Source organism: Rhyacophila brunnea, unplaced genomic scaffold (assembly GCF_057557595.1).
Source record: "Rhyacophila brunnea isolate RB1 unplaced genomic scaffold, BYU_Rbru_1.0 scaffold_21, whole genome shotgun sequence".
Classification (NCBI taxonomy): domain Eukaryota; kingdom Metazoa; phylum Arthropoda; class Insecta; order Trichoptera; family Rhyacophilidae; genus Rhyacophila; species Rhyacophila brunnea.
The window spans coordinates 9449829-9471182 of NW_028232871.1; the positions used below are offsets into that span (position 1 = coordinate 9449829).

General features: G+C 32.3%; 2 protein-coding genes across 2 annotated transcripts; both read right to left on the reverse strand.

Moving 5' to 3' along the window:
* Window positions 1-1690: 1690 nt before the first annotated feature.
* On the reverse strand, window positions 1691-7764 carry LOC147070665 (uncharacterized). The gene is made up of 2 exons (XM_085948782.1): window positions 7591-7764; window positions 1691-3833 (listed from the first exon to the last, which is right to left on the reverse strand). Exon 2 carries the CDS (start codon window positions 3801-3803, stop codon window positions 2340-2342), a length of 1464 nt encoding a protein of 487 aa, XP_085804908.1. The 5' UTR covers window positions 3804-3833; window positions 7591-7764; the 3' UTR covers window positions 1691-2339.
* An 8085-nt stretch (window positions 7765-15849) lies between these two features.
* On the reverse strand, window positions 15850-19221 carry LOC147070666 (uncharacterized). Its single transcript, XM_085948867.1, has 2 exons — window positions 19057-19221; window positions 15850-18655 (listed from the first exon to the last, which is right to left on the reverse strand). Exon 2 carries the CDS (start codon window positions 18433-18435, stop codon window positions 17413-17415), a length of 1023 nt encoding a protein of 340 aa, XP_085804993.1. The 5' UTR covers window positions 18436-18655; window positions 19057-19221; the 3' UTR covers window positions 15850-17412.
* Window positions 19222-21354: the final 2133 nt, after the last annotated feature.

The following is a 21354-nucleotide window of genomic DNA, read 5'->3' on the forward strand; positions in this document are numbered from 1 at the left end:
TTTTAGTGAGATGGTATGGTTATATGAGGCTCGGACTGGCACACAGTTGATATTGGAGTCTCTCATAACATAATGAATAGAAGAAGAAAACTCAATCCGAACATCTCAATAAAGGGTGAACTTTTCTTTGGAGGACAATATTTGGAACTGGGATTTTCTTAGCTGGGATAACAGCCAGTAATAATAAGACTTGATATATAAGCAAAATTAAATGTAAATTCAACAAGTTTGATAGAAACCTAGATTACATTATTATGTAAAAGGGAATTATTATATTTTATAATAACCAAACCTAGGAATTGGATTACCCATGTAACCAGATTCTGCATCTCAGAAATCTCAAGAACTGAATTTGTCGCAAAGGTAAGTGTTTTTTGACATCCTTGATTTCAACCGATAAAAAACAATATAATGTTACTTTTGACTCGAGCAATGCTGAATATGTATGCAAGGAAAATGTTAAAATAATAAAAAAACTCATTAACATAATATATTATGTAGGCGTTATATAACGTCACGTTAACATCCAATTCATTGTCATTATTCAGAATTTTTGAAATGCCATTCTTAATAATATGAATATTATGTAAAATAATAGCTGAAGATATTATAACTCAATGAAATATAATGTTGTTAATAATATGACAATCTTGTGTCTAGTAGTTTAATAATAGCTTTGGAGAATCTTTTTTAATAAGTAGGTAATGAATTTTGACCTTCAGTATAAGTATTTATAACATGTTAAATGTAATATCTATCATGTGACTATCATAGATAGGTACTATGAGTATAAGGATAAAAATGATATTTTCAGTTAAGGTATTTTTTTTAAATGTTCTAATAAGTGGCAGCATTGTATTTTTTACGAAAAAAAAATAATTGTACGTGTTAGAATACGATAATATACAGTTTTTATTTATTTCACCAATGTCTATATAACATATTGAGAACCATTACGTGTGCGTTATTTTGTTCATTATAATTAAACATATTATAATGTTATTTGAAAACTACAAAATTTATTTCGTTATCTTAACCTATCTAATAAACGTAGGCATTTGTACCTTGTTCATAAATTATAAATTTATTTAATGATAATAATATAGCTGTTACTGGCTTATACCGTTAGTACTAGGAATACATAACCGGTATTCAATTATTTATTGATACCGAAATACCGGTTTCAAAAATCCAAAATACCGGTATTTTGGTATTAAGAAAACATACACGTTTATGTTTTCCGAAAATCAGCGTAATGTTAATTTTTCATTACGTACTATTTTGTAATAATTGTATAGAGATATTCCAACACTCGGATATTTTATTTTTGAAAATCAACAGTTCTACAATGTTATGACCTATACATTTCATATATATTAAGGTCAACATAGTAAATGTAGATAGGTACTTTAGGTTGCAATAAAATAATGTTTCAAATAGATTTTAATAACTATATTTATTAATAGGCATTTCGTTTTTCTAATGTTTTAACGAATATCGGTATTTAAAGATAAATACCGAAATACCGGTATTGATATATCCTTTTGGTATTGCAAACCCTAGCTAGTACCACGTAGCGTGATTGAATAACATAACATATTGCCTAAATAACAATGTTGTTTTGTATATCTTATCCTTGTTTATATAACTAAGAAGGATTTCAAATTATACATTTTTTTTTATTTTTTATGAAAATCAATAATTTTTCAAATAAATATATACTTAATACATTCATAACTTAAAAAACTAAATTTTAATGATAATTTATTTTTAAAGAAATATCGATGCTTATAAATTGACACTTCGTATTTGACATTTAATATTTTTGAAAGGGGGGAGTTAAAATGTAATAGAAAAACTAATGAAATTAAATAAAAACAAAAATACGCTTAGTGCAAAAATAAGTTAGTTCTTTTAAGGTAAGTTTTTTATAACATTTTAATTCCCCCTATCAAAAATGTTAAAATGTCAACATCAATATTTAATCAATATTTCAATTATTTAAATTTAAAGCTTATTTTTGATTTCAAATAAATAATATTTTTCTCTTTAACGCTTTTCGATACGTATTGATTTATTAAAACACAATAAATTATTAATTGACTCTTTACTTAGTAGAATTTTAGTTTATTATAATTTGTATCAATAATTAATTGTCTTAAATTGCATGCTTCGTATTTTTCCGCTTGATACCCCCTGGCGGGCGAAGCATTCAAATTTAATATTCTTCAGTGTGCCGGAAAAAAATTATAATTTGAAAAGTGTGCCGTGACATAAAAAATATTGAGAAATACTGCTATATTTTTTCAAATTTAGAGATCCTTGTGACCCACTTCAAACTACGTCGTGGAGTCATCTGTATCATCCTCATTCATTGCCGGTCCTTCTAAATCATCCAAAACCTCGGAGACCGTTGCCCGGGTGTCCATTTCTCGTTGGTTGGATTCCTCCACTTTTGCGTAAAGATCTTCAAGTTCGTCTCGTGGGATACAGGAATACGGCATGCGAAAATTGTCAGGGTTTGAGCTGCCTGGCATTTCGTAAGAACCATCTGAAAACCCTCCTGACTGACTACCTCCAAAATGTCCCGGACTACTACCTGAATACCCTCCTAATTGACTACCTCCAATATATCCCGGTCTACTCCCTGAAAACCCTCCTGAATGACCACCTGAAAAACTTCCTGAACCAATACCCGAAAAACCACCACTGCTTGAAAAACTACCACCACTAGATGCTGGCGGCGAATTAGAGTTTCTATTGTGAGAATAACCAGATGGTCTGAAGGTCGAAGACTTTGGATATGGAACAGGAATATACGGCGGAGACGATTGTCCAAAGTGCGAAGAACTATATTGAGGTCGACTATATGGAGGTAGTCTGTTTGGGATTTTGTGTGAATACATTTGCCCAAGTTTCTCTTTAGTCAATTTTAATTCGTGTTTCAATTGTGAATTCTGCCTAGTAAGAGTCTTTATGTTTTCTTCGACGTCGAATCTAAGTTGAACTTCACTGTCCTCAGGAGACTTTTCTATTAATTCAATAATTTTGTCGCCGATATCCATAATGAAACTTAGCACTGATATTTTGGTAGATTCTTTTTTCGAGCACGGATCAAACCTTACTCTTTTCAGTCTGACCAATTTTCCGCGAAGGTCTTCCACCATACCGAGTAAAAGAAAATCACGATCCTTGTCAACTGCAAAGGAAGTAATACTACCACTCACACCATTAACTATTTCGGCTTTTGCTTTTCCATTTACTGTGCTTAATGGATCTGTAGAAATTGAAAATAGTCTTCCTGACAGATACTTGGCGCGTCCTGAATCAAATGCTAATATAAAAAGCTTTTTTCCTTTGACATCTATAGTATGTTGATTAATGCCGTGTTCTCCAGTTGTGATGATTTCAATTTCTTTTCCAGAGTTCTTATCCACAGCATATGTTGTCCCATCTCCATCGTAGTACATATTTCCGTTCTGGTCATTTGTGTCTCCCATAGGAATGAGTATCCCGGCAGGTTCAGCTTGAAGTGTACTATTGACTTTGAATGTTCTTCCTTTTGATGAAAAAAGAATTATTCCATCCTTATGACCTATTCGCTTTGGCGGTGAATCCAACTTGACTACCAGATCACAAAGATAAAAATTTTCAGAAATTTGAATACGGGTGTCTTCGCATTTTTTTTCATTGTCTTCATGAAAGCAATTGTATATTAGTGGTTTGTCTTTCTCAGTGCTGGCTGCATTTGAAATAAGCACATTGTATAAAATTCCAAAGATGACTACTTTTATCAATTCCATTGTGAAGCGATGAACTTAGTGGTGGACAATCTAAAATAAAAAATAAATTATTAATTTTCTTACTTATGATATTTAATAATGTTACTAAACACAGAATACGAAAGATGAAATTGAATAAAATTCACAGATATTATACTCGTACGTAAGTATTATTATTAAGTTTTTTTTTGTTAATCAATACGATTTTATTTATACTAAATCAAGCTTCGGCGTGGTCACAATACTGGAGGTTGATTCGATATAAACAAGAAGGATTTCATACATAATTTTGGCACACTTTTAACACTTCCGAAAAAATGTATTTATAACCAATAGATTTTTTTAAAGTAAGGCAACCCGCAGGAATCAAACCTGCATCTCTCCAGGTATCGCGCCCACCGCGCATAGACCACTATGCTAAAGCTCTCATACGAATTACGACAAATTTTAACTATTGGCGCTTACAATACTCTCTGAAGCGCTTCCCAAATTGAGCTACGATTGGCAATCGACTATTGTATTTGAAATCAAAGTAAGTACCTATCTATTACTTTAATTACTAGCCGACGTCACGGATTTCTCCAAGATATTTTTGTGTTGTAACTTGCTTACAATTTTAAAGAAGGATTTCATGTTTAATACTTTTTTTTTGATCGATCTTTTGAAAATTAAAATAACAGTAGGTACCTATGAATTTTTCAAAAAGCCGTCCAATGAATTCGATAAAACTCATCAACCCACATTTCATTGATCAAAATAATTATAAAACTAGTAATAACAATAAAAAAAATGAAAATCTTTAGAAACGTAGGTACATATTAGAATAAATTCTATAAAAAAAAAAGAAACAGAGTGAGACTCAAATACACGTCTTTCACTTTCCGTTTCCCTCTCTCACGTATCGATCTGTCTATGATTAATGTGAATTATTTATTTTAACTACGTTTTAACTCAGATGCTCAAATTCATAACTTGCCACTTGTCCTTTACGGCTAGCCTTGGCACCCCCCAAAGATGAAAATTATCAGAATGATTTTAAACATTGAAATTGAAATCCAATAAACTATACCTTGGGCTTAGGCAAATAAAACAAGGCAAAAAAATGATTTGTAATTCTCCAGCACCGTTTTTAGAAAAATTTCTTAGATTTTAATTTCTAACACAAAAATTTCGAAACACTAATGTCGGGATTTTTAAGAAACCCAATCCTTAATGGAACTGTCAAAAAATTCTTGGTGTCCACCCGAATTCCGAAGTGGTGTAGGTCATGGCTGGGGAGGACTGACAGGGCTCTAGCCTGGGGGCCCGGGCTGTGGGAGGGCCGGCGTGTCGGGTTGACCAGATAAGTGAGATAAACACACATCATAAATTAGCTTTAATAGTAAAAAAGTCGCCTGTGGCACTATTATACTTCATGGCCATGAACATTTTAAATTATATAATTGTGCAATATACTTTCTGATTATTATGTATCGATACTTGACAGCTCCATTATTAAAGTAGATGTATTAAAAATCACCGATAATTCACTAGCCTGAGGGCCCGTTTCAGGATGTGGGGGCCATGGTGTATGTACACCGAGTGCAATAGACAAAAAACCGATAAACGAGAAATTAGGCTATGTTGTGTTGAGTAGGTTTGTGTATAAGTTAAATGCACTAATACTTTTTTTTGTCCATTTTCAATTGATATTTTGGAATCTCAATATTAAAAAAACAAAAATCGACGATAAACATTCGGCGAAAAGAACGACTACACCCACTAGTTGGTGGTGGTGTAAATCAAAAGAATATTTTTTTTCAGTGGAATTCGGCATAAATATTGTAGCTCTCTAGACCAAGCGAGTAGGACACCCGATAATATTTGAGTAATGTTTTAGCATACTAGGCGCACATGTCCAGCATGGTCGCTGTTAGTCACTTCCAATCCGCCAGTCGCTGATGACACGCTGAACAGTTACTGCCGTTATGCCTCCAATTTAATAAAAACTGGGAGATACTGTACAAATATACCGCCGTGTATTGTGAAAATATCTAAAAATATTTATATGAAGAAGAAAAATAGCCTATGGGACTAATTAACATTCTCCTACTTGGGCCCCCTCCAATATTAAATCTTGAGTGTGCCACTGCGGCTAGCATAATATTATATCAAATCAATATTACAACACGTCACCTAATAACAATATCCGTATATTACACAGAACTTGGAAGATACAACGAATAATTGTGAATTTTTGTAGAATAGCATAAAATCCGGTATTATGAATAAGCATATCCTAAGGCAGGGAGGGGCAAACTGCGGCCCGCTGGGTATTTTTTTGCGGCCCGCCATCATTAATTGTACTTCTGATTACGAATAACTTTTTTATATTTTTTTAAAAAATATTAACAATAGATTAAAATTTGTTTAGCAATAGTAGGTACGCGATCCATTTTCAATAGATATTGATAGTGTACCGACATAGCTACAACTTGAGATTATTGATCTGCTGTGTGACACTGATTTAAGAGAATCGCATCGTCGTGAAGAAATCTCCAAATTTTACAATGCCCTTAATTCAGAAAAATTCGACCAACTTTTTATGCAAGAAAAATGTTCATTATTTTTGGATCAACCTATATATGTGAACAAATATTTTCGATCATGAACCTCAATAAAAATTCTTTACGATCAAATATCTCCGATGCCCATTTACAAGCAGTTTTGATAATATCAACTACACAATTAACACCTGAATTCAGTGACGTCTCTAAAGAAAATGCCGCCACATTTTTTTATTCAATATTTTTATCATCCTTTCATGACTCCAATTACTAACAAAATGTATACCACTAAATGCCAACCCTGCTTCAATAGACAATTAATAGGTATTGCGAGTCCACGGTTTCAGATACATTTAAAAATACGCCTGGCAACTTCCAAAACTCGCGATTGACTAGCAAACATTTTACACAAAATTGAGTAATTATGTACCTAGATACCTATAATTCGCAAATCTGCATGTGGTATTGGTGTTCACCAAGGACGTGATGTCCAAGGAAAACGGAAGTAAACTAGACATCGCGAACCCAACAAAACATTATAGTCCTATTACAACTTTTATAGTAATTAATACGTTTTGTTTCCAACCAGTGAGATGAACGTTTTAATGGAAAGATATGTCTGTTATTACTTAGTTTAGATGGCTATTTCCATATATACCTAATGATTATCCTCGATTTGCCGCCCTTGGGGTAACTGCCGCCCCCAAGCGACGCTCAATCTGCCTACCCCCACGGGACGGTACTGCCTGAATTTAAAAAAAAATGTACAATAGTTTCATTCTTCTCATTATTTTTTTGTAATGTTTATTTTTCGTGATAATAAATAGTGTATATCTAAAAATGGTATTTAACTTGCGATTCAATTCTTGAATTTGGCCCTCCATCCAAAAAGTTTGCCCCACCCTGTCCTAAGGGTATGTTTTAAGATATTGAGCTACTTCAAAGGAAGCCAATAATTTAAATATTTTTACCATCAAAGCGTTAAAAATTGTATCTAGAAAGTGGGGAGGGGCTGATGAAGACTTTAAAAACACAGCGACACTGTACTATTTTATTTATAACTACACGTATGTCTAAAATCACTACTTTTCAAGAGAACTGAGTAAATTCAACTTATCTCTTCTTTCCTTTACACACACATATTATATGAGTCATGATATATTTGTTATATTTATCTCATTTATTAATATTTTAGATATCTCTTTTCTTCACACACACAGATTTTAGCTCTTCGATAGAATATTATACATAAATTTATTTACCTTTAAATACGATCCATAATCGTTTATCAACTTTTCTAATTTAATTTTGGTTTGGCATTATATTTCACATCTGCCTAAAAAATACAATGTTAGTTTCCAAAAAACAATAATATTATTTTTTCAAAATGTTGATGCTAAACCTATGACGTCTCACGCAACACTATCACGGACACTGAATAACGAAAAAAAAATATTTAAAATCAAAGGTCAATAATGCATATGGTCCGAAAAGTGAAACTAGTAAATTAGTCATACGAAAGAGGTGGTAAAAGTCAGAGATGAGAAAATCAATATATAAGAATCGACAAGCTGATTATAAAAGAAGTTATATCAAAGGAACTAATTTTAAATCTTGCATCACTCCAAGCAAGGTCACTGTGATGCTAGAAACGAGAAATTTAATTATCAATGAATATTTACCTAATATTGTAATAGTACAGAGGTACTCAACTTTTACACAAATGCTGTTATTGGTGATCCACCAATATTACAATTCAAATCTAGGTAAGTACCTACCAACAACAAACATAATTGTCATGTGATGACATCAGAAACATACATATTAGAAAATGTGACGTGTATCGAGTGGAAAGTTGAAGAGATCCTGATACCATCTAGGAATCAAGTAAGTATTAACGGAATTTGATAGATCCTCGGACGCATAGTTTTAAATTTAGTAGAGTATAGTACATATTGCTTAATTGATAAAGAACATTGGCCACAATCGTGTGAATCTTAATTCAAAAATATAATCATAATTGGTATATTTTTAGGTCATTAAATTATTTGTCTCCAATTACAAATGCTACGTTATCTTGTGTATTATTAATAAAATAAAAGATGAACATTCACAATATGTCTTGTCTACAAATTGGTAGTCTAAATTATTATATTACCTGGTGCTGTAGTCCATTCGGGTCCATGGCCGACTATACAACAATTGCTTTTTCTTTATCTTCATTTGATCACATTCATCCTCTCTGTGTCCCTCTTTAAGTTATCTGCCAACCTTTTTCGACCTCCTTCTTCTACTTCCCGACTAGCTAAACATTTGAAACTTTTAGAATGTATCAGAACACGATGCCAATGCATTTTTTTGAATACTTTTAGCCATCTTTAAGTAGAATTAAATTCATTTTCAGTTTATTCTGTTTTGTATGAAAAGTTATTTCGGAAGAAATCCGTAATCCAATCCACTATTATTGGTTGCTAGAGGGGTCTGGGGTCCTAGCAACTAAATTATTAATATATACGTGTGTTACTATGGAAATCAATATGAATGTAAAAATGACATTTCAATATTATTTCTATCAAGTACAAAATTTTTTGATCGTTTAAGCTAGTCAAGTCAAGTTTATATGATTCAACAGAATATTTAAAAAACGTTGTATATAAAAAATTCTTTTTATCTTGTAATTATTACGTTTTAATTTACTCTACCCACTAGATGTTATTTACTCAAATTAAGGCAACCTAACATTTAAAATATAGACTATTATTGGTACGCACACCACTGGCTAAAAACCGCTGCAATAATATAATTGAACTTGGTTACACAGAATCATCCAACCCACAATTTTATCACAATGATTTTTTAATGAAATAAACTCGATCTTGAAATAATAATATTATGTTTACCAATTATAAAGATACGAAAATCATAATCTAAATAATAATGTCATGTAAATCGTAAAATGTTATAAATTCTCCAAAACTACGAATCAATTGCAAACTTTAATTGAAAATTAACAGAATATAATATGTTATTAGATAACATAGGTAATGCTATTTAACAAACTCAACAATAGAATTAATTCATGTGTAGATAAAATAATACTTTAAGATTTTTGTTCATAACATAATGTAAATTTACATCGAATTTGAGACATTAACGGCCCACATGCGCCACGTAGGTCAAAATGGATTTTTATGGTATTTTCAGAGCATAACCCTGGACATTCCTTAAACGTTGTAGATAATCTATTGATAAAATTTTTGAAGCCTTATTATCCCTTATATTTATTTCAAACATTTGATGACTGCATAAAGTATTTTCATTACATAAAATAGTATTCTTTTAAACCTCTCGATCTAAAGGTTTAGAATATAGTCGTATTTCAGTACATCCATGTGCAGTATTGTTACGATTTTTTAGATTTATTTGTTTAAGGAATGTCCAGGCTTATGCTCTGAAAATACTATAAAATCTCCATTTTGACCTACGTGGCGCATGTGAGCCTTTAATGGAAATGGGTGGCATTTTAGGGCAGTATTTTGCCTAAAAACGCCACTGTATGAATATAATATACTTCTTTGGTAACTAAGCACGTTCGCATACCGAATTTAATTTTACCTCGATGTTTAAGACAACACAATGTATTTCAATACGTCAATTTTAATTTTGGGTTGAGTGATTTTGGAATAAAGACGTTCTATATTAATATCTTCACTTTTTTTATGTTTAAATTTGCCATCCCAAAACTGGTTCGCGTTTTTGAAAAAGATTATGGTTAAGGTCATAGTTCATAGAATCAGAAAAAAACAGTATTCTGACATAGCAGCGATTGGTCAATACGCCATAATACAGTATGTAAAAAAGGTGTCCAAAATTATATAATAGAACTAATGAAACAAATATGCAATAGGTAGATAAATAGAAATAGTAGTAGAAATAGAATTACTAATATTATCAAGAAATATAAAGCACTTTACTTGAAGTTGTAATGATACTTGCTTTTCCCTCCACCACCCGCCACTTCTCCACAACCGTTGTGTAGGCGTATACCATGGCGTAATGAACGTTAGGCGCTCTTCAAATGTGTGCCAAAAGTGTCCCAGGAGTAACTTCCCAAGACCTTGGTTGTCATGCACTAGAGTGTGCGTGATTATATGTATGGATACTATCCGTGGATTTATCCAATTGGCTTCCTGTTAGGTATGCTTACATACTGCTTAAAATAATTTTTGCTGTCCGTATGATTAGCTTCGTTTTTTCTATTATATTTATTAAATTCCATTCTTTTTTGTTGTTTTCCTTGTGCCTTTTCTCTCCCAGGCACTTTGAATCAGAGTAAAATCAGTAAACTCAGTCAAAGCTCACTTGAGAGCGTGGCGACCTTAGTCTCGGGTAACTGCTCCTGGGACATTACCAGGCGTAAACAACTGTACAGATGCTTCACATCAAACGTAGTGCCTCGTAATAAGCTCGATTAAGACCGAGTGTGGTGCGGGGCGGGTTTGGTTTGGAGGGCGTGTTTGTGTTGTAGCTTAAGGTGACGCATCAGTGAAACGCCAAATAATTTTCAACTGTACGCGCGACGAAATTTTGGACTCGCTGCCATTCACTGAGAGAATGTTGACCCAGGAACACGTCACTTTGCTGCGTGATGGCGACGGGTCAATTAATTCTAAAATCGTGTAAAGATGACTAAAAACGTTACCCATTTACTTTAAAAAGAAAACATGTCAATGAATATATTATTATTGTTACTAATAGAACAATAAACAGAACATAAAATGGACGTATGTTGGATTTATATGACAATTAATATTTCGTTTGACAGGCGTCATTTTCACCCGCCACCCGCAATCCGCGCATCGCCTAGCGACGATCTTTTTAGACCGTGCCTCAACTAATGCATGGCCTTAAACACTTACTAGACGATATTTATATTTGGCCACGTATGTTTTCCGACTTATACGTGGTGAAAATGAGGCCATTTTGGTAGTATTGACCTGTGTGTCCCTGATAACTATCTTAGAAATCGGGAGCATCATTTGTTTGTTCTCCCAAGGTGCAGAACTAACCTACCATTGGTAATACCTATTGGGAGGGAAATAACCATGTTCAACCAAATCACTTCGGATATTGACATATTATTCCACATGTGCGAGGATGAGTATTTATAGGTGGGAATTGTTTTATAAATTACTAAAATAGGGTCTGCTTAGCTCATGTACTTCCTAGTATTTAAAATTATTTTTATTTTTTTGTATTTACACTTTTTTACTGTTTAATAACTTAAATACTGATATGTTTCTTTTTATTTAATATCTACTGTTTTAATATTTCTTTGTTTCTAAATGTCATGTTGTGGATGTCTTAAATTGATCATTTGTAATGTTCACTATATTGAGGAGAAAAAAATGAATTTGAATAGTGCAGCGTTTACCAATCTGCAACCAGTATATGGCAATCATTTTTTTTCTAAAACTATAATCAGTTAAAAATAGATATGTGTTATTATTTCAATGCAATTTTTTTATTATTTAATAATGTTTATGTGTTCCGATGTGCGCTACATTAATATAAAGGTTGAAAAACACTGCAATAGAATACAGTGACTATAAAAATGTTTAACCTACAGGATAGTAAGTTCAATAAAGTCAAGCAAGGAATAAAATAAAATAAATTATAATTATTTTCACTGTCAGTTTTAATGGAACGACATTGGTATTAGAAATGATTAAAATTGTTATTTCCAATAGCAATCTTAAGTTTAACCTAAATTCTACAAAAAATGTAGGATTTATGTACCTACATAGATACACCTTGATAGTGGTAATGACAATCGTGGATAAGTAATTTAAAGCTCTAGTGGTGCAGTGCGTAAGGCGCTGCCCCATCATCCGGGAGCTCCGAATTCAATTCCCGGTGAGGACACAATATATTTATGCAATTTTTTCAAAGCCTGTGCGATTGTTTCACTTGTATTACCTACTAAATAATACACTACCGCCATTGGGCCTCTAGCTAAATATATATAAATACTATATATAAATATGGAATATATCATATATATAAATTTGGAATATATATATATATATGTTAGTCTAATAGCAGCGGTAGAGTGGCAAGGTCAGATACAAGACTCGCACGTGTCTGGGTCCAGCCGTTGTCTATCGTATTGATTTGGGGAAAAAATCAAATCAAATCGGTGCATTTCTCCATTGTGTTTAGCCTACTTATCGATAGTCAAAAAATAATTTATGTAATAGATATCGGAAAGATTTGATTTGATTTGACCTTGAGATAATAATATAATAAACGTTAATAAAATATAATATATTATGTTAGCAGACAACGAAACCGAACGAGTCAATCACAAACTCCAATGGAAAATTTACCGAATATATTTAACTATAAATAATGTTAAAAAAATTGAAGATAATAGATTTGTAGAAAAAATGTTAATTTAAAAAAAACTGGTAGGTATAACAACTGTTTCTCAATTTTGACATGAACATATTATTGTTTACAATAGGTACCTAATAAACTTTTATGATCAATACCTACGTATTAATATATTTTACTTGGTCATGCTTTTATGTTAATTTATAAGATGGGATTAGACAAGGAATCATAATAACACATACATTGTCCCTACAAAGTCTATAGATTATTCAAGAGTTTAGCTCGCAAAGAGTAAACCCTAATGTCCTTGTTATCGACCTGTACACGGCACCAGGGCATCTATTCTATACATATGACTGCTATCGGCCACTATCGGCCACTATCGGCGGTTATCGAGGGTAGTGTATTTTATGTTTGTATTAAGGTATTATAATTGTTATAATAAATTTGCCGTCTAAACGGTCAAAACTGTCTATCTCTTTCTAAAAGTTAGCACATCCAAGAGAGGTGCTGTTAAAACATAGCACTTATTGTAACAATTACAACTAATTTTTGTAAAAATTATAATATTTCAATATAAAAATATGAAAAACTACCCTCGACAGCGGCCGATAGCAGTCTTGTGTATAGAATAGATGCGCTGGGCTAGTTCTTCTTCCACGACGCTACATCCCGGGGTGGGATTTGGCCTCCTCCACGACCGCTCTCCACTCACTCCGGTCTCTTACCAGACTTCTCCAGTTACCGGGTCTTTCTATATGAAGCCAGTCCACTTCTACGGCGTCAGCCCATCTCCTTCTTGGACGGCCTCTAGGTCTATTCCGTTGGGGTAGCCAATTCGTCATGATCCTTGGCGCTCTAACTTCAGGCATTCTCTCCATCGTAGTCTTTGGGACTTACAGTATCTTATGATTGTTTGCTGTTCAATCAGCTCTTCCAACTCGTGGTTAATTTTTATTCTGTAGTTCCCATTTTCTAACGTAGTCCAAAGATTTTTCGGAGTATTTTGCGCTCGAAGACAGCTAATTTATTTTCCTCGTTTTGAGTTAAGCACCAAGTCTCACCGCGCCGGGCTCGTTAAAACATCAAATTCCTCATATAGGCAATCTAGATGATATTGTATCAAAATTAGACTGACATTGCTGCAAGAGCCATCATAACTAGGTATATGAAAAATTTCTTTAATTGTACCAAGTAAACTTTGCCATTATCAAGAATTAATATTAAAGGTATTATACCATACCAAAGCTCGGTATAAATAAAAAGAGGTTGAAGTTATAGATAGGTACACAATATTTTCAAAATAATCAACGTTTTTTAAATGAAATAAAAAATACTAATTATAAATAATTACGGAGCCGAAGATTAAACTAGTATAAGGGGAGATATGTATAATCAAAAATGAATAAGGAATAATTTTCACTACACGAAAAAGTATTAACGCATGTAACGCTTTATGTATATTTTAAAAAGTTATAAGCATTTTAGTGCTTAACACTAGCAAAATAAGTACATATTATACTCCTGTGTAGGGAATCTAATCCCGAATCAAAATCTTGATCCCGGGATCCCGGGACTGGTCCCGGGATTGGCATTTTTTTCCAATACTTACTTAATATTTAATTTTTATATGTACAAATAACGTTGATAAAATCGGTCAAAAATAAATCTAGTGAAATTATTTATACTATTTACGTCATTTGTTTAATATTGTTCAATCTTGGAAATACATAGGTTTAATGGAGTAAATAATATTCTAATATAAATAATAATGTGAAAGTAAAACAGTTTTATTTATTTAAGATAACATATTGTGTTGGCAATACAATATAAAAAAATAAACTGAATATGCCCGAATTAATACGAAAGCATCTAGTGTTTCGTAATTTGATCTGGATCTAATTTTGGCAGGCATATTTTAAAATTTCAAATGTTCTTATTATTTTAAAAGGAGATATATTAATAATAAATAACGTTTTTATTAATGACAAATGCATTAACCCTCCGGATGTTACGCCAATTAAAAATAGTTGCGGTAGATCGAAGTAACAAACTAAAAATAGAATCGAGTGTTGAATTCAGCTGTATTGTTATTTTATTACATTATTTTAATAGTCAATTAGTGTAATCTTTATTAATGACAAAAAATTAAGAATAATAACATCAGTATTTGATTTTTTTCGGCAAGGATTATTGTGTCTTCATATTACATTTCATATTTTATGGCATTATACTAATTTAAGCATAAAGTTGAGTCTACACTTTATATATTATAATAATTTTCTTTTTTTTTATTTATTCAATTTAAAGTATTTTTTCTGTTATATTTTCGTTTTTATTTTATTTTCCATAAAAATTGATAAAAAAATCAATCCCGAAAACTTCGGGATTATGTTTACTAATCCCGGGATTCATAGGTATCGAAAATAGTGCGGGATCCCGGGATTGGAATCGCTACCCCTGTGTACAAACGTTGTTATCATTTTCATACAAACGAACTTAATTCTAATATTTTGGGCTAAGCACAAAAAACAATTATTTTCATAAAATAGTAATAATGCGTCAATTAAGAATAACACTTGTTAACGGCCCACGTGCTCGTCGTAGGTCAAAATTGAGTTTTTATTATATTTTCAAACCATGAACTATTAAATAAACTTAAACCATGAACTATTAAAAAAACATAAACTATTTTATGTAACAAAAATACTTTATGCAGTCATCAAATGTTTAAAATAACTATAAAGGATAATAAGGCTTCAAAATTATATAAATAGATTATCTACAACGTTTAAGGAGTTTCCAGGATCATGGTTTGAAAATAAAATAAAAACTCAATTTTGACCTTCGACTAGCATGTCCCCACTTAATGTTGAAAATAAGTATACAGAATTTACAATCACATATTAAACTTTGAATCATTTTATTAAACTTGGTCACAGGTGCATTAGTATTCGTTCAATCCTTAGCACCTCAACTAACCAAATATCTCCTTTAAACATTCAAGAGATACTAGGTACATTGTAAACATATAAGTATTAAACATAAATATAAAATAATATGTCAAAAAGATGAAAATCTTTAAGGAATGGACATTTTATAGGGTTTTCTTTTTTAATCGTACGTTTATTTTTTTAAATAAAACATATTGCTTATCTACGAAAGTTCTAGAGTTGGCACTCATTCATTACTTTTTTCTTATCATACTCGTACCTTATTTGGTTCTTATATTATAAAGTGTTTCTTTTTGCCATTGTTTGACAAATTCACACGTAGTAAATTAATGTACTCGTACCTACTTTGTTCAGAAAATATAAGTCTAATAAAAACACATTGATCATTAAAACTATACCTACAGTGACAATTTAATTATCTTTCTGATATGTACGTAGGTATTCATTAATTAAAACACTGTTGTGTCGCCTAGAGTCATAGCTCACATTTTGCATTTTTGTTATTTTTTAGGCCATGCATTAGTTGAGGCACGGTCTAAAAAGATCGTTGCTAGGCGATGTGCGGATTGCGGGTCGCGGGTGCAAAAGACGCCTGTCAAACGAAATATTATTTCTCATATAAATCCAACATACGTCCATTTTATGTTCTGTTTATTATTCTATTAGTAACAATAATAATATATTCATTGACATGTTTTCTTTTTAAAGTAAATGGGTAACGTTTTTAGTCATCTTTACACGATTTTAGAATTAATTGGCCCGTCGCCATCACGCAGCAAAGTGACGTATGTCTGACTCGACGTTCTCTCAATGAATGGGAAGCGAGTACAAAATTTCGTCGCGCGTACAGTTGAAAATTATTTGGCGTTTCACTGATGCGTCACCTTAAATATACCAAGTGATTCTAAAGGCATTAATCTATATAACGAAAAATAATTGAGTATCAAAAGTCACTTTAAACCAACCAACAAGTTGACTGCTAACTCACATTTTTCAATGAATAATATGAGTTCTGCCACCAAGACCTTTCTAACCAATCAGGGAGCTCTATTTCTCATAGTGTTCTGTGTGTCTGCAGCCTTAAGCGTCAATTACATTGAGCTTCTTTACGAGCTGTTTGTTGGTGAATTTAAAAGCGGGCGATTCAGCTACTGCGATTTGATGATTACACACAAAACTTTCCATTCGCTGAGAAGCTACAAGCCAGCGACTATTTTGACAGAACATAGTTCGATTTTTTACCGGGAGGTTGCTACTGCGCTCCACTACGCAGACGCAGTAAGCCCACACGCCGGCGTGTAGCGTGTAAAGTTGACCGGCTTTCAACTTTTCTCGGTAGAGTGTTTACAACCTGCTTGTTAGCTTGTTTGATGATTACACTGGGCGACTTTACAGGCAGATTATAAATTCGCCAACAAACAGCTCGAAAAGAAGCTCAATGTAATTGACGCTTTGGGAGTATTATACTTATAGGTATATTTTTAAAAAAATGTAAATCGACTCCCTCACTCATTAAGATACAAGAGAGTTCAATACTTTTATTCTAATTACAAAAAAACAGTGCTCTGGTGGTTTTTTGCGATTATCTCAAAACTCGATTTTTGGAGTTTGTGGGCGAGTTATAACTCTGGGCAACTCGATTATTAGTACATTTTATCAAATTGCATTTTTCGTTAAATAGTTCTAGTATCACTACTATTGTAATACTACTCTTAACCTTAACATTGTATAAAATTAATTGGTATTTTTACTGTCAGATGAAGTAATATTAATGATTTCATTAATCTCGCCAATGAGAGACGTCAATTTCCGTTGTGATCCAAATTTGATGTCTTTTAATTCCTTATTTTCAGCAATGAGACGCATTACTTCGTGCGGAGACACGCATCCAGGTCCTGGTAAAGTGTCTTTTACATACCCCTCCTCTAAAAATGAAAATATACGATCATCGTTGCCCTGGCTGATTTTTGGGCGTGTCTCTCGGCCACTAATCGTGTCGTCTTTTGGCGGCCTTCTCGACGATACCGTTAGTTTTTTTGTAATCATTTGTAACTTTTCTGTCGTCAATTCTAAATTACGTTTGAGTCTCTGGTTATCTCTGAAAAGAAATTTGGTTTCACTCTCTGAATGTGAATCAGCTGCTCGAGTGGCATGTAGTAATGCAGGCCCAGCGATGGCTTGCTCGACAACTTTCAATACCTTTTTCTCCATCTCTTTGATAATATTCTGAATCGTCACCTTATTTGATTCACTTTGAGAGCAAGGGTCAAACTTTTGACGTGTCAACCGTATTAGTTTACCTCCGTTTTCGTCTTTAGTTCCAAGTAGCAGAGAGTCAAGTCCGCGTTGGGCAGCTAATGCCGTAATTCGATCGCCAATACCTTCAACTTCTGCAGCGCGTACTTTGCCATCCACAACAGTTAGAGGATCTGTGGTAATAGCGAATATTTTTCCAGTTCTATTATTTGAATCAACGTCAGATTCAAAAGACAGAATAAACAATTTATTACCTTCAATATCAATGGCATGTTGATTGTAACTATACGCTCCAGTAGTAACAATTTCTATTTCTTTTCCAGAGTCTTTTTCCACTACATATGACGTCCCGTCAGCACTGAAGTATGAATTTCCTTTTTTATCAAAAATTTCACCCAAAGGTGGGATAACTGCATTCACTCTGTCCACTTTACTACTATCCGTGTTTAACATGAACGTATTTCCTCCAGAAGAGAATAAAATCCTTTCTTCTTTATACATAATTTTATTCTTTTGGGCGACGAGTTTAACTTTAAAACCAAATCACATGCATAAAAATCTCCACAAATCTTGAAACGACTAAGTTCACAGGCCGTGTCGTTTGTTTCTACAAAACAATTGTGTTTATAGGCGTGGTTCATTGCGATATTAACAAAAATTAATGCCATTAAATGAATACCAGTAGTAAGTGCCATGGTGTTGTTTTGAAAGAATGTCAAATCTGAAAAATAAATAAAAACAAATCATATTTTAACAATTTTCGTGTGTTTTACACAAAAAAAGAACCTGCGCTCGAAATGGAAAACTTTATGAATCGGAGCGCTCAATAATTTTTCCGAATATCTTTATTAAATAATCCGAAATAAAAAGCTCAATAAAAGTGAACAAACGGTTTGTATTATCTATTAAGAAGATAAAGCATTTTTAAGCCGTTTGAACTAATTTATTTTGGTAATTTTTTTACTATTTCCAACTCCGCTTAATAATTGTTATTCATAATAATTTAGCAGCCATACAACATAAATAACATAAAAATATGTGTACGTCTATAATGAATGAGAGTATAAATATGAGGCCATAATATTTTTTTATGTATATTATTAATAATAATGTCTTTCTTACCTTATGTTAATTTTCAAACTGACAGTAAGACGTAATTTTATTATCTATGACTGATTTTGATTATGTTATGTCAATGATGAAATTAAATGGAAAACATTTTTATAAAACGTTAGAATGATAATATGCAATTAGTTGACTGATTTCATCGGAACACTTTTTTAAACTAAATTAATTATTTGAATTACCACAATACAGTAGTTGCTGAATATAAGATATGATTCATGACAGGAAATACCCAAATCAAATTTTTATTATATTATATTTTTAAATATTTACATACTTAAACAATTTCCGGAAACATTCAGCCATAAAAAAACAATCGTCTTAAGCTTCTAGTATATTAAGATACACGTCGCGTACTATCACGTGACGTCCCAGTAAACTGCCGTTACGGGATAAAACGTATGTACTTAATGTCGTTTTTCTTAGTACTTATTTAAAATGTTATCAGACTGATGCTTCCATCCCGTAGCTCATTTTGAACCTTTAAACGAACATTGTCAGTTAGCAAAATCTGCCGAAATCACTAGGACAACACAATGAGTTAACCTCACGCTATCCGCGCTACATCGACACCCGCATGACTCAATGAACGTTTTATTATCATTTTCTACATGCCTACATATTTTCGACTATGTCAAAATCGCGTGTTTTTTGTTTTTAGCGATTGGCACTATGTATTTTATATAAGAATGTTGTCTATTATCTATGGTCTGCAGGTTGGTTTCTGTTCAAAATATAATCTATGAATATAATATCGCAAGTAATTTTAACATACGCACACGTAGAAACTGCTTAAATTAATTAAAATTAGCATGCACAATGAATAATAATTCAAAATACTAATACATTAGACATAGCACTCTCCATCATTGAATTTATAGAGATAGTGATCGTTCAAAAGTGTCTAGGACGATTTGGAGCTGGGACAACTGGACGCCACGCAATTCGAAAATAAATAGACGTTAGGTACTTATAGGTACTTTATTTACTAAAAGTATTTAATATTATATATATTTAAATAAATTATTATATTATGATTAATTAATAGTTGGTGAGAATTTAAATATGCACACGTAAATTGTGATTTAATCTTGCATATGTTTAAGTTCCAACGAAAAAAGAGTTTTTTATTCTTATATAAAGCCTTAGGCATGATAATTCTCAATCCGCAATAAAAAAACACATTATGTTAACAGTAAAATGAATTAAAACTACTAAGTAGTAGATATAAACTGATTAAAATTCCTCGTCTACGTTCTGTTTACGTGTCTAGGACAGTGCGGCGTCCAATTGTGCTGGCGTCCAGTTGTCCCATTCCCCGTTCAAAATATTATGCGGAATGACGAAATTATAGACTAAATTTGTCGCCGTGACAGCGTGACAGTATGCGACGTGCATCATAATGTGTTTGAACTTTTAGAGTTTCCATTGTGATAAATTTATTGCGTCAAAATAGACAATTTAATCACTTACGTCAATTTGTGGTATTCACTTCCATACCTATAGGTACCTACCTCTTTATTGGTAATCACACTTTACTACCGCACTGCGGTTTTCAACCGCGAATGCCTATCAAGATATATTAACAGAGGAACTGACGTTTAAAGGCATTCAGTATTTTTTTTTAATGATAAATTCAATATAATAATATTTGACATATTCCATCTACGAAAAAACTGTTGATTCGATGGTTAAGTTCATAGATATTGTACATATAATCACTTCCTACTAAAACACAACATGCATGTAATGTATATAAATATATTGTACGTCAAAATTGAGGGACTGGGACAACTGGGCGCTGCACTGTCGAATTAAATAAATATACGTTTTTAATCAACTATTTCTTTTATTTAACGAATAATTCGTAAAATTTAAGAATGTACCATTCCAATTATTGAACATACATAATTCTGAAAACACTTATGAGAAAATATAGCCAATAGAAAAAATCTTTTTCGAAAAAAGTCTTACTTCAAATCTGCGTCTCTTGAGTATCGCGCCCTGTGCATTACCACTATGCTACGACTGCCATGCTTAATTGCGACAAATTTTAACTATTGGCTTTTATTAATACCTGCTCATTAGTGCTCTCCAAATTGAGTTACTGTAGAAAATTAAAGTATTTATTACTTTTATTACTAACCGACGTTACGGATCTCTCCAATATTTTCTGTTGCAACTTACTTGAACTTGCTAATAATGTTTAATTAACTATTTCTTTTATTCAACGAATAATTCATAAGATTTAAGAATGTACCATTCTAATTATTGAACATACAGAATTCTAAAAAC